The sequence below is a fragment of the Dermacentor albipictus genome, chromosome 1 (assembly GCF_038994185.2).
Source record: "Dermacentor albipictus isolate Rhodes 1998 colony chromosome 1, USDA_Dalb.pri_finalv2, whole genome shotgun sequence".
Taxonomy (NCBI): Eukaryota; Metazoa; Arthropoda; class Arachnida; order Ixodida; family Ixodidae; genus Dermacentor; species Dermacentor albipictus.
The window spans coordinates 377,361,308-377,375,159 of NC_091821.1; the positions used below are offsets into that span (position 1 = coordinate 377,361,308).

Here is a 13,852-nt window from a genome sequence, read left to right on the forward strand (position 1 = left end):
GACAACTTTTAACCGACTGGACTCGAGACCGTTCTCCGAGTCAAAAATACTCGGTCCGTGGCCACAGCCGTCAGCGGCAGGAAAAGCGATTCGTGCCCTAGTGCACTACTTGAAGTGCACCGGCTTAAGAGGTCGCTTACAGTGTCCCAGTGCATCTTCGCACACGTACTCAGTGGTCGCTCTATCCCTCTTTTCTTCTTTCTACTACCCTTTCCCTCACTCCCAATGTAGGGTAGCAAACTGGGTGCTCGTCTGGTCGACCTCCCTGCCTTTCCTGTCCTTGCTCTCTTTCTTATCTTCCTTTTTTACAGCGAAGCTATGGCTTGCCTATTTGTCCGTTCGTCCATCTGTCACCTGTACGCCGAAAACTCCTCCGGCGCAACCCCATGTGCATGCGCGAAAAAAGAAAAGAGAAAGAGAGGCGCTTGATTGGCTGTGCCAGTAGCGACGTTGTTGCTCTCCGTCGCAGCCGAGCGCGCACGCAGCAGTTTCTCTCCGGCTCCGAAATGGGTAGGCCATGCGTCATCGTACCCCTGAGGAGCAGGCAGCTTTCGATCAGAAACGCTGCAAGCAGAACTGGGAATGAGCTCATCTAAGCCGCGCCGATGCTGCAGCCCGGGAACAAGAACACATACGTGAAGCCGAGCGCAAGCAGCAACTGCGCACCGAGGATCCATCAGTCTACCAAGCCATCGTTTAGTGAACCACCGGGATTATCCCAAGGACATGGACTGGGGCCGCATGTTTCAGCTTCGCTGGTTAGCCATCAGTACTGAGTGCTTGGGCGGTGATTTTCTTTCTCTCTTTCCTTCTTTCTTTCGTTCTTTCTTTTGAGTATGCATGATAAAATCTGTCAACGTTTGGCAGAGACTTCTTAAGCCTCAATGGAAAGGAGCAGGGAGAGGGACGCAACACTAGAGGAGACACTATAGTGTAACACGTAGACGGACCTTTATATTGTCGGCGGATATCTTGGCTTTCCCGCACCACCATGTGATCACAGGTGCAGGGCGGGAGCCGGCAGCTTCGCACTCGATTTCTGCTGGCAGGCCGGCTGCCAAAGGGCGCTGCTTGGAACGGATGCGCACCATGGATGGTTTCACTGCAACAAGACAAAGAGTGCGGAACGCAGGCAGGAGGCAATGACGCCACACTATAAACCTCTGGCGCCAGGCTTTATTTAGCACTGTGTTATTTCTTTTTCCGACAAAACAATAGTTGGTTACCTATAGAATTAACGGAGAGGCATTAAACAATTACGGCTACAGTAATAATCAAGCCCATTAGCCCCAGTCGCACTGGTGGCTCACATCACTGCTGATTCGATATATATAGCCACGTACTGTGGGTGTAAGGTGGATGTGGCCTGAGTCAACCATGGTGGAAATGGAATATCCTGAGTATGGTTTTTAAGAGAAGTCATGGAAGCCAGACTTCGCTGTCGGAAAACGGCTGACAGCAAATGCGCGTTCGTGTAAACAAAGAACAACGATGCGTCACGGCTATGACAACGATGCGTCATGGTGGGCTATGCAAGGCAGCGCTGTCTGAACTATGATATTTCCCTAAATACAACTTGATGGCTCGCGACACATTTTGCACCGTGACATCTCTCTTTGCTATTTAATCATCTTTAAAAACAATTTAGCTTCTGATGAATTAAAGGACTGCGGTCCTTGAATGCAATTCGTTCTTCACGAGACTATACGTAGCAGTGAAAACAAGTGTCCTGTTCACAAATCGCGTTAATTTTGTTTCTACTAACATCATTTGAAAAGTCAAGAATCTGAAACGATCATTGAACCTATATATTGAGTATAAAACACCGTGTTGGCGCACAGGTACGTTTTCAGCCTCTCACAGATGTTAGAGGTCAGATTTGTCAAACCCCGTGATGTGCTAGAAGAGTATGGCCACAGCACGCTCTCCATTCGTCATATAAGCGCGATAATTTTAACGATTTTTTTTCATACCTATACGGCAACGAAGAGATGACAACCAAAGGGACAGACTGCCAGAGCAGGTATATGCTGATTATCACTATCATTTTTGCAACAACAAATGATATCCCAGTCTACTTAGCGCTGTCAAAAGCGGTTCTATTTGCATGCAGCTTTGGTATAATCGAAAAACAGCTGGTTGGGTAACTAGTTCGAGATAGAATAATAATATATCCGAAACGGCCTTAGCAGCGCTCTGCCTTGCGATAACACTCATGTGGTTGATTATATTATTCAAACTTCTTGTATACAGAAAACGCGGGCACTGATCACGTAATTACAATTTTAATGAAAAAAAAAGCATTTTGGCTTCAGCACAGAAGCCTAATTAACAAAACTGCTTTTCACCTCAATATGGCAGAAAACTGATGTAGCCTGCTTGCTTTCGCGGGGCACAAGTGTGAGAGGAAACATATAGATTAAGAGAGGAAGTGCGACTTTGTCTTGTTTCTATTTTCTTGCATCTGTTTTGTCGAGCACTTCTTGTGGATACACATGAAATGGAATTGAAAGAGTGTGTCATGAACAAGAGATTTCAATAAGGCTGAAAGGGTGTTTACAGAGCGTTATAGATAATGGAGAAGTTCACAGCTTTTCCCTCATTGTTCAGCTATCATTGTCCTTTTTTTTAATGCAGCGAAGCTTTCCGACGCCCTTCGTTCATCCATAAATATAATTTCAACGGAGTCACACACACGTCTTAACAGCTAGTGTGACCCAACAAGCGCGAAGTTGCCTCTTCTTGTGCTTAGGATTTAGCAAAAAACCAAATTCCAGAATGTCTGAGCTGAGAGGTGTGCTATGGAGCTCAAATCAAACAAGAGAAAGAAATAACAGAATCCACAGAACACAAGAAGCATGAACTACCAGGGAAACGGCATAATATTTCCATTTGCCATCATTGCAATGTGGTCATTACTTTGTCGTCATGCGTGGGATCCGCATGTTCAAGCACCCGGTAGATTATGGTGAGCGAAGTGTTTTCCGGTCAAAATGCGTCCAAAGTGCCCACAAAGCGGCCATGAGGCACATGGAGCATGTGAAAAGCACCTAGATTCTGTTGTGCAGAGCGAATGCTGCGGGGAACCTCAACGGTCTACCTACTGGGGCCTAAATGCCATGATCCATATGTGAAGTCTCAACTTCTACCCGGCTGTACTCTACGGAAAAATTGCCGGCTATGTATGCCAGGCTAACCCCGCCTGCTTCAACATCACCACCACCACCACCACCACCTACTCTACGGAAAATAACGTTAACATGCCGCCTGCGAATAAGCGTTTCTTTTACGACCACCTACTCTTTCCTAATTGCAATGAAGGAAAGTGCAGATTGCAACACATCTGGTATAACTAAATCATGAAACACCTCCTATATGACTGTCCATTATAGGAAGAGGCTTGCCATACGGGCAACTTTAGTGCACTTAGATGGCATGTCTTCTGCAGAGGAAAAGATCCTGGGACCATGGCCTCGTGAGACTGCAGTGTACGAAGCCACAAAAGAGCTGAGGCGTTCATCAGCTTGTATGACTGTTTGCGATGAACTGAAGGAATAATGAACGCTTCATTCGTGTTGTTCAAGGTGCGAACATTTCTCCTGCTTCTCACCTTTAAGTCACCTCTAGCCCTTTCTCAGCGCAGGGTAACCAACCTGGCCCAGCCCTATCTTTCCCTTATCACTTCTTTCTGTCTCTCTCTCTCTCTCTCTCTTTCTCTTTGTTTGTGATAAAAAATGGTCAGCATAGAGTTCCTCGCGAGCACCCATGAAGCTTCGCCTGAACTCATTCACAAAGCCGATGGGATCCGGTTTTGTTTTTCACTCGCAACATCAGCAACTACAAAACCTTTTCGTCGTTTACTTTCATCCTCGACATCTCAATAATGTGGTGTGGGATTACGGCGGAACGTACGCCTGTTCTTGTAGACGAAAGCTCCCTTGCGCATAATTTTCGTCCTGTTTAACCAGGGGATTTGGAAATTCCTTCGTCTCGCCTGCACGCCTGCGTACGACAAAAGGGTAGACTCGCCTGAAAATAAGGGAGCTTTGTGTAAGCACTGAATATAGAGGACCACTACCTCTAGACTGAAGCACACAGGCTATTTTAAATTGAAGGAGCTGTTTAAAGGAAACTATGGGTAAATTTGTGGGCTTCAGGGGACATGCTTGTAATAGGAGTGGTAGGAGGAAGCAGCGGGTATAAGAAATCCGAGTGGGCTTCCTCCGCGAAGGCATGGCATTAGGCAAGAAATGTAATCAACGTGCAGGGTCCCGGGCAAGGCCCCCGGCCAGACCTGCTGCTGAACTTGCGCCTCTAAAGGCCGTTGAATATAAGCAAGCTGTGTGTAAAAGACTAAGCCTTTACGCATCGCGAGTGCACGGGGGAAAGTGAAAACTCCTGTGCCTGAGGAAACATTTCGTTAAACAATCGTCCATTACGAATTTTTTTCGAGATAATTCACAGTCCTTGTGTCCTGAACGTGCTAATCATTTGGAGCATTGGTCGGCGTTAGAGGCAGGCCATGCAGTCATGTAGAAGAAACAATGCTAAATTATCGCGACATCCAACTGCTACATTTCTCCACTTCCACGACAGATGAAGTACAAAGGCCGGTTCTATTGCATATGCGAGCATGCCGCACAATGACCCTTCCTATTAAGCCAAAGTCATGCAAATGGATGAACCCGGAGCAGCTGCACATAACGGCCAAATGTGTGAAGTCACAGCTTTCGGTTAGAGTGAACCCTGTAATAGAAACAGGGAAACCGGCCAAAGCTGCGTTTGTTGTTATCTTATCACCTGCAGCCATTTTTTTCTGCGGCTGGCTTCTATTGTTCGTATCCGCATTCAGAGAAATGGCATTCACGTAACCACAAAAGCGAGGCGTCGCCTTGGGATATGAATTTAGGTTCAGCGCTCGTCCCAGTAAACCGAGTTGGAGAAAAAAAAAAAAGTCATAAGCCTGCGCGGTACACACGCCACAGTCACAGTGTAAGTTTTTTTTTTTTTTTGAGCTCCATTTTCGGCAGCACGCACTAAGGGGTCTTTTCGGCGAAAGTGTTTGCGTGTCCTTTTCACGAGAATAATTTGAAATGTCCGCCCGACGGTGAGCTGCGGCTTGTTCTGCTCTCTGCGCAGCGGTCCGCTGAGCCCGACGTTGCCAGGTTGCAGCCGCGCGCGTACCTCTACAATTTGCTTATACACCAGCGGTTCGTACCTTGCCAAGAAGCGCTATAACGTGCACCCAGAAGTAAACATAGGTATCGAGACTACTCATCCTACATGTCACATCGCTTGACTCGTCGCACGAGATGATGCTGCTGCTGATGATCATTTATTGGCATTCCCTTTGAAACAGAACGATGGTAAGCAGTCACCTGGCCTGCTCGATTTAATAAGGTGTGGTATACCTGTGTTTCATTTTAGCATTTTGTATACCTCTCTATAATCTTTCTTTTCTCCCTCAAGCCTTCTATAGCTACCTTGTAACGCAACCTATGCAACCACTATATGGAGTTCTAATTGGTGTAATAATAAGCAACTGCAATGCAAAGTGTGCACGTATCGACACTGCGCGGCGCGCATGTCACATCGCCTGTCTCCTCGCTCGCTGCAACGCGTTTATATATATAGGGCTCGTTTCCGCTGCAAGCTAACAAGCCCGCTGGCGTGGCTCAGTGGTAGAGCAACTGACTCCCGCGCAGTGGGTCCGGATTCGATCTCGGCGGGAACTGGGTATTTCTTTTCATTACGCGGTGAAGGCAGCGGCGGCGGCGGCGGCGGACAACATTGCCCACCGAAATGGTTATCGGAATGAGCCCATAATAGCTTCCTCTGTAAAAAAAAAAGAAAAAAGAATGATGCACCGCACTCGAAAAGAACACTGGCAACTGGTTTATGTGCAGATGCATAGATTTACATATTCTGTCTTAAATAGCGCTGCAGCTACCCCAAAGTCACAGCTTGCATGCTCCACTGCCGAGATAGACCTAACAAAGGCCAAGGTAGCTGATCAGTGAAGTGAAGCTCTCCATTATTATTGATATAGTGTGCTGTGCTCAACATTTTCCCGCTGCGCCAATAATTGGCTGACTATGAAAAATGACGTGTCAAGTGCCACCCAGTCATCGAACAGAGCCTCCGTCTATAATAACTTGTAATTGGTTATTAGCTGGCTAATCCAAACAAAAATTTTATCCTCTCCGCCACGTCCTGAATCTGCTCTCGCAACCCCTCCCCTAATGCAAAACGATACCTCTGATTTGTTCATGTTTTGGTGTTACGTAGACAAGCCAAGGTACCCTCCGGCAGTACTTATGTAGAGCCCCCGCCAAGGGTTACGGTTGAGATTGCATGCTGTGCGGTGTCGTTCCACAAAAATGTCTGCAGGCACATGGTCGCTGAGCGATGCCGGATGTGCGCACATAATTGCTAGTCTCGATCACGTGGATGTGCGCAGGCGCGGATGGTTCTGACACTGGAACACCACACCCTTGGATGACACTAACATTCATGAGTCTGAAGAACCCAGACGGACGAAACAGACAAGTGACGCCTTTGAATGCGTGTGAATGACAAGCGCTAAGAGGTGTGCATAGCCCCTAACAAAAGTCTGAAGCTGCGTTCTTATTTCCTAAATACGACGCACGCTAGCCTCACGCGATCCTCCTCTTATGGGTCGTATAGGGGCAGCCATCAATAGCAAGGCACTGACGTTCTGTCGCCGTAGCTTTTAACATGAAGCGATCATTCGCACGCAAACGAAATCGTGCCAACGCCGAGCTTCCCAAACTCTTGATCTTAGCCGTTGCAATCTGAATTATAATAAATTATAGTAAACATCAAATAAAAACGTAAAACACGTAAAACAAAACAGCGCAGTAAGGTACGAGAAAGATAGCTGCGTGTTTAGTGACCTGCACGCATGCATGGGCTGCACGCACCATTCGCCGTGAATAGCAATAGGATGTGTTGGCTTCTCGTACACGATGTCGACGGGTGCTATTCCCCCGTTGCCGGCATTCCCACTCAGGTAATACGAGTCGGAGAGCTCCGATTGCGGTCGCCTTTTGCATATACACGGCGGTGTACGTAATGGCCGTTGGCGGCAGCAATTTTGGGCTTGGCTCGCATTCGTATGTCCCGCCTGCACGTATCGAATGGTACTTGCCCCGCCCTTCCTCTTCTTTCGTGTCAGCCAACACCTTCCGACTCTCTTACTCCCATTTTTGTTTTGCGGATGTCTTCTTTTTATATATCTTTCGTGTACCGTCTAATGGGAAGCCCCGTTCCCACACGCCTTTTTTCTCGACTACCCCTCTTTATCTTCCCTCGTGCTTTCGACTGTGTCACAAGGGGTGGGCGACCGCCGAGATGATTGCAGTGCGGCTTAAATTACGCTCGGCCGCGGAAGGAAAGGGACAGACATAGCCACGAATAAAAGGCACGCCAACAGACAAGAAGGGGAATTGGGGACCACTCCCTGCAAATAACTAAAGCTCCACTGTCACATCGCGCTTGCAGCTGTCGCACGTAGCCCTCTGGGGAAGAGACGCGATATGGATGAGCGTCGCCGACACAACAGGAGCGGCGCACGTCAGAAATCACTTCAGCTGCCGCGTACTCTCGTGCGAGTTTGCTGTATATATTTTTATGTATGCTGAGGTAGCACCGTTGCCCATATGACTCTTCGCTGGTGCGAAAGTTTTTCTTGACGTTGCTAATATCGCTTCCGGGAAGAAACGAAAGTCGCGTTGCGGAAGGAACAGCGTGCGTCAGCAGCATCGATGTGCCTTGGGCGAATGTTGCGTCGACAGCGCGCTGTTATTTGAACGACATCGAACATCTTTTTGTCATTCTCATAGAAACGGGAAGTCATAGTAGCCCATGTGTGAGAGCTGCTACTAAATAGTTCACTTATACTATTCCATCCCCGCAATGCAGTGACGGTGGTAAATGTGGATACGTCAAGGGAAATATCGGACAAACAAGCCTTTCCTTTAGCGGTTACTTCCTATTCACTCAGCCTTCTTGGCGTAGTATCGTTTTCTTTTTTGTTTATAGGTTAGGTAAGTAACAAGGGGAGTGCTTCAAAAAAGCAAATAATTAACGACAATTTCACCACATGCAGGTCATTTATTTACGGCTTAGCTAACTTCATGTCTCAAATCGCCCATTTCGTTTCACGTGACTGTTAATGGAACACCAAATCTGACCGCAGGCCCCGAAAAAGATAGTGGATGCTTTAAATTATTCATCTACGTAGAGAGGTGAAATCCGACTCGACGTGAAAGTCCGGAGAAACTAAATCTGCGAACCACTTTCACGACGGGACAATTCATTTTTAGTTTTACTAGAGAGTGGGCTTGCTTTGTTCGTTGGTTGATAGAGCTGAAGACGAATCACCGTCACCACAGTCCTTAATCCTCACTCGCAATTGGCATGAGGTTAAAAAGAGAAAACGAAAAAAGAAAACAAGAAACTTTTCCGCCACCGTTACTACGCTGCTTCCGTTGCGTACAAATGAAGTCCACGATAACCGGCTTACATACGAGGACATTTCGACTCTCACAGTGTTGCTAGTGATGGCATGTCTGTTCTGTGTGAAGGAACAATAAATCAGGGCCTAATACATGCACAATATACACATAGTCGGCTCCTGTGTCTCGCGAGAGCCCACAGACCAGCTATTACGCTTGCACACGATAACCAACGTTTTCTAAATAGAGGCGGAGAGCGCAAGCTTTTGCAAGAGATAAGGCGATACATACGAACGTCGGCAAACGCACCGAAGGTAGCCGAATGATTCGGACATGGCGGAACGACATTAAAGAAGAACTGTTAGCAGTAAAACCAAGTATAACCATTACAGTGCATTGCACAGCACCGAAGAACCAAGTAATCATAAACGAAGCGAAAAGCTTGGGCCACTTGAGAGCCCAATTAGCTGAAGACATTTCCGTCTGTTACATAAATGCAGCCAGCGCTTTAATGAATAAGCACTTCGCAATTCAGGAAACCAACGTAGATTACAGGTAACATAACAACAGGTATACTAACCCCTCGAGAGACAAACGAGACTTATTTTTAAATGCTAAACCACCAGCTTGTTGGTGATTACTTGGTTCTTCTGCACTCTCATAGCGCCTCGCTCGACTCGTCCATTCCTAAAACACTGCACTGTTTGAAGAAAGCAAGTGCGGGATATCACGGGTGTTCCTGCAGTTCCAAACTGCGCAATTTTCTCTGATCGCGTAGAGTTCGCATGTCTTTTTCTTTTTTTTCAGCCTCTTCATTACTGTTTGCGACGACGGTGATAAAACAAGGGGAGAAGAGGCAGTACTGCTATAGGATGACTGCCAAGCACATTTCTGGCGACGCATGACGCGCAAAAGTATTAACTGAAGAGACAACACTAGCGGCTGTTCGTGACCGATCTTATTCCACAGATCATCCTTTAACACCTTGTCCTTGTGCTTTACGTGACGCTTGTCGAAAAGGACGGGATGGTTGCCCATCGATTCGATGAGCATTTCCGATGTCGCGACGTATTTTTAAGGCTGCAATATGACGAGCACGTCGTACTTGGCTGGCGTCTTTCGAATTTCTAACTCGTGCTCCAATTGATTCGCGGTGAGGTAATCCGGTGGCAGCTGCCGCAAAAATCAGTCCGGAACCGATCGGTGTGGAAAGGGCTATTCCGGCGGATGTTGCCGGCACTGAACTGGGTTCAGCGATGCCCAGACACCGTATGTGTCAATGTGAACGCGCCTTAAGCTGCGCTCTAAAGCAATCGCAAAACATGACAATAGAAACAACTGCGAACGAGACAAAACCCAGCAGACCAAACAAGTGCGAGCGAGAGCGGACGCGAGCAGACGATAGTACGGAACGAGCGATCCTGCTAAGACCAGATACGAGAGCGGATCGAGCTGCCGGGTGGGTTCGCATGACACCAGTTTCCCGCGCGTACGTAACTGAAGAGGCCGCTCCCGTTGGACTGCTCCGTTCGCAGCTTTCATCTCTCGCTCCACTTTAGTTACTTCATCTTTCGCTGTGTTCGTTCGCTCGATTACACTGCCGACGCCGACACTCGCCGCAGGAATGAGTGCCTGAAAGCTTCGTTCTAAAAGCACCGCTTTAAAAATGTGTGGCTGCGCTCACGGTATAGGTCGATCGTGACACTGCTCGTGACCACGTAGGTTTCGTTGTGATTGGACGCCTTGCACACAAACGAAACGTTGAGATCGTGCCGGTGCAGTTGCGCCAGCTCCATTGTCGACCGGGTGACCCCGGGCGACGAGCTGTCGACCGTGTGGTGAAGCTGCTTTGTGCTGTTTCGCCACCACGTCACCGTCGGTTCTGGCACGCCTGCAAAAAACACGAGAGCAATCCTTAGAAACACGTGCGTGGCAGTGAGGGTAATTCATACTGCGACGAGAGTCTGACACTGGCGCAGAAGAACATAGTCTGTGTCCATATAAAGAGGAAGGAATGATAAAAAAATGCAGGGAAGACAACCAGGCTGAGCTCGGTTGGCTTCCCTTCGCAGGGGAAGAAGGAAAGGGGGACTGAAAGATGGGAAAAAGGAGAAAAGAAAAGTTCACAGTGTGCACCCACATGCACAAGCGCTCATCTATAAGTCAATCAGAACCGGTCATATCGGGTGTTAGATCTCACGAAGCGCAGTAGCGCTTTCGTAGCTTCGTACGTTGCGCACGTACGAGGCCATGTTCCCGGGACCTTGTGTTTTGTAAAAGGCCTATGGTTAGAAAAATTATTCACCTAAAACTAACATTGGAAGGACCTCCCAAGATGAGTTCAGGTCTCTCTTGCACACGATACCACCCATCGTACGTGTTCTTGGATGTCAGTCACCACTCCAGACGCACGTGTTCAAGTTGTGCTAGCAAGACGAAGATACTACATGCCTGGTGAAGCCTTTATGATTCTTGCGGCACGTCAATGTGGATCGATCAAGCGCGTAGTTAACGAATGACAGGCGTTACCTTCGTAAATTTGGATCCGCACTTCTTGGTTTTTTTGTCCGCATTCAGTTTTTCTCTTTCTTTTTTTTGCGTGGTTAGACAAATTGCACACCCGTGGCACATAAGAGAGCACGAATCAGTGCGAAAACTAAGTATAACAACGGTGAGTAAATATTGCGCGATGACACATCGATGAGGCCCACATGACACAGAAGAGGCTTCAGACAAGAGGATTCGTGAAATAGTGCTGCCACTAAGCTGCTAGTAAAAATTATATTGAAAGTTGCCATATAAACTTGCTCACGTACTGCCCATCTGTCGTTGATTGGCTAATTCAGCGCCACGTTTTAAGTTATTAAGGGTAATGCATAAATCAAGATACAAGAGGAGGCTTTGGAGCACAAGACTCTAAGGGAGCCTCCTTCTGCATCTTAATTTGCTGGGTAAATTGCTCAACTTATTTTTCCATTGAGTGATAAAGTTACGAATTTACTGATTTGTTCATTATTTATTTCACTGGTATACCACGTCTTCAAAATTAAGTTTTATGGTTTTCCTAACGTTAGGCACTGGGAGGCACGCGAGGGCCACCTGTGTAAATAAGTTGTATGGCCAGGGGGACACAAAGTGAGATGATAATTATCGCTGTTAGCAGCCTCATTAACTAAATTTAAAGAATTAACTTTTGTTGACTGCAATAATTGGGTGTATTTGTATTGAAAAGTTGGAAGCAGTCGTCTTTCTACACATTATCCGTTCGAAGAATTCTTCAAGCGTGTCTGTGCTCCGAGATACCAGACTCCAATTTTTAATTGTCGTTCGCATGATTACGCATTTAAGAGAGTGAGGATCGGCTCAAAACTCCTCCCTCGCGTGACGCGGCTGTTGCGTGTGGCGTTTAGTCTGGCAACGGGGTGGACGCGTTGGCAAAGATGATAACTGTTCCCCTTCTCCTCTCTGTGGGCGAAATCAAGATATGAAAGCGCGGTGTGCCTTGCAGTTGTTGCTCTTGATTTCAAATAAACTTACAACACTTTAAAATCAGCAGTCGCTTTATTTACGTAGCCCGAGCAAGGACCATGCCCGCTCGTCTAGTCACCATTATGCACGCGCACTGCCCTCCGGCTTCTCCGCTCGCACCGTTATCTCGGCATGTAAGCTGCCGCCATCATTACAGGCTCCGCGGTCGCATGTTACGACAGCGGTTCCGGGCTCTTCGATTTTTATGCGAAGCATACTAGCCGCACAACCACGCTCTTCCTTGCTGCGCCGCGCGCGGCCGCGTAGCTACCATATGACGTCATAACAGCTGCAAATGCGGAGGCTCAACTCGTGCGCTCGCTTGCGGCCGCGTAGCTACATAGCCGGGTCTCAGCTCGTGCACTCGCCTGCATGAGTTGTTTCTTCGTCTAGCCGAACCAAATATAGCCAAGCAACAGCAGTTCACCAGGCTAAACAGTGGTTCAACAACTAAAATAAAGGCTAGTATGCTTCGCATCCTGGGCTTAACCTTAGCTAAGCCACAGCCATTTTTTTTATTTCGCCAGCAGAGAGGTGAAGGGGGACAGTTACCAGCTTTGCCAATGCCTCGGCCCCGTTTTCAGGCTAAACGCCGCACCAACAGCCATGTCCGATTAGGGAGGAGTCTTGCGCCAGTCCTAACTCTCTTGCATGCGTAATCATGCGAACTACAAATAAAATTTCGAGTCGGATATCTCGGAGCACAGGCACGCTAGAAGGATTCTTCCAACTGATACTGTGTAGAAACACGACTGCCTCTAACTTTTCAATACAAACATATCCACTTACTGCAGTCAACAAAAAGTTATTTATTCAATTTTATTTACTTGGGCTGCCTGACAGCGATAATTATAATCTCACTTTGTGCCCCCCTGGCCGCATAACTGATTTGCACAGGTTGTCTTCGCGTGCCTCCCAGTGCCAAGCTTTAAGAAAAGCATTAAGCTTAATTTTGAACATCCTGTATAAAGTGAGTGAGGGAGTTATGTACACCTGCAGAAAGCCACTAAGTAACGCCATCAGGCTCTTCTCAACGAAAGGTGAGCCTCCAAATATGCATGAAGCACTGAAGAAAAAGATCATAGCGAAGAGTAACGTATGCACGCTACCTGAAATAAGGTACGCAAATTTGGACACGAGCGTCCACAGATGGAACACGAAATACGTAAGCCTTATAGGGCTACGCCCAATAACAACTGAGAACAACTAACCGAACGCATCGGCATAAACGCTCACAGTGGAGACACTTTAATTGTTAACACAGAAATGTTTCTATATCTTACAGTTTCAGGTGCCCTAGGCCTATTTCATGACCAATTCAACTACGCCATCACTGTCGCAAAGAATGCTGGTTGTAGTAATCCTTACCGGGTTGAAGGGCAACCGTGGTATGAAGCATGGTGTGTTCGCATCATGATTAGTCTGAATGGCTTTCTACGTCAAAAAACCGAGATATGATAATCAGCAGGTGTTGGGTTTAGGAGACGCTCCACCACAGTTTCCCTTAAACTTTCTCCAACGGCATTGTCCTCGGCATTCCCTTAAATGTTGCGTGCAACCCTACGTACAGCCGGAAAGCTGCGAGGACAACTGTCATCATTAAAGCGACACCGATTACACGCTGTGAAATCGGTCTATGCACAGCAAGAGAGCGACACTTACTGCCCTCCTCAACCTACAGTTGATACAAATGTTGTGTTCCAGTGGGTGCTTAATAAAACCGTTATCAATTTTGTTTATGGAGTCTTATAAATCTTAATTACTGCAGCGGAATGATATGAGCCGATGAAAGGAAGGGGAGCGCCGTTGCCTCTATCGTTTTAAGCCGCAGTAATTATACGCGT

The 13,852-nt window shown here is 47.3% G+C and overlaps 1 protein-coding gene across 1 annotated transcript in view; it reads right to left on the reverse strand.

Moving 5' to 3' along the window:
- LOC135901778 (neural cell adhesion molecule 1-like) overlaps nt 1–13,852 on the reverse strand; it is a 159,070-nt gene that overhangs the window by 20,441 nt on the left and 124,777 nt on the right. The window contains exons 4-5 of the mRNA XM_065431636.2: nt 10,165–10,371; nt 951–1,102 (exon numbers count right to left, since the gene is read on the reverse strand). Of these exons, the coding sequence (XP_065287708.1) occupies nt 951–1,102; nt 10,165–10,371 (359 nt within the window). The remainder of the gene's footprint in view (nt 1–950; nt 1,103–10,164; nt 10,372–13,852) is intronic.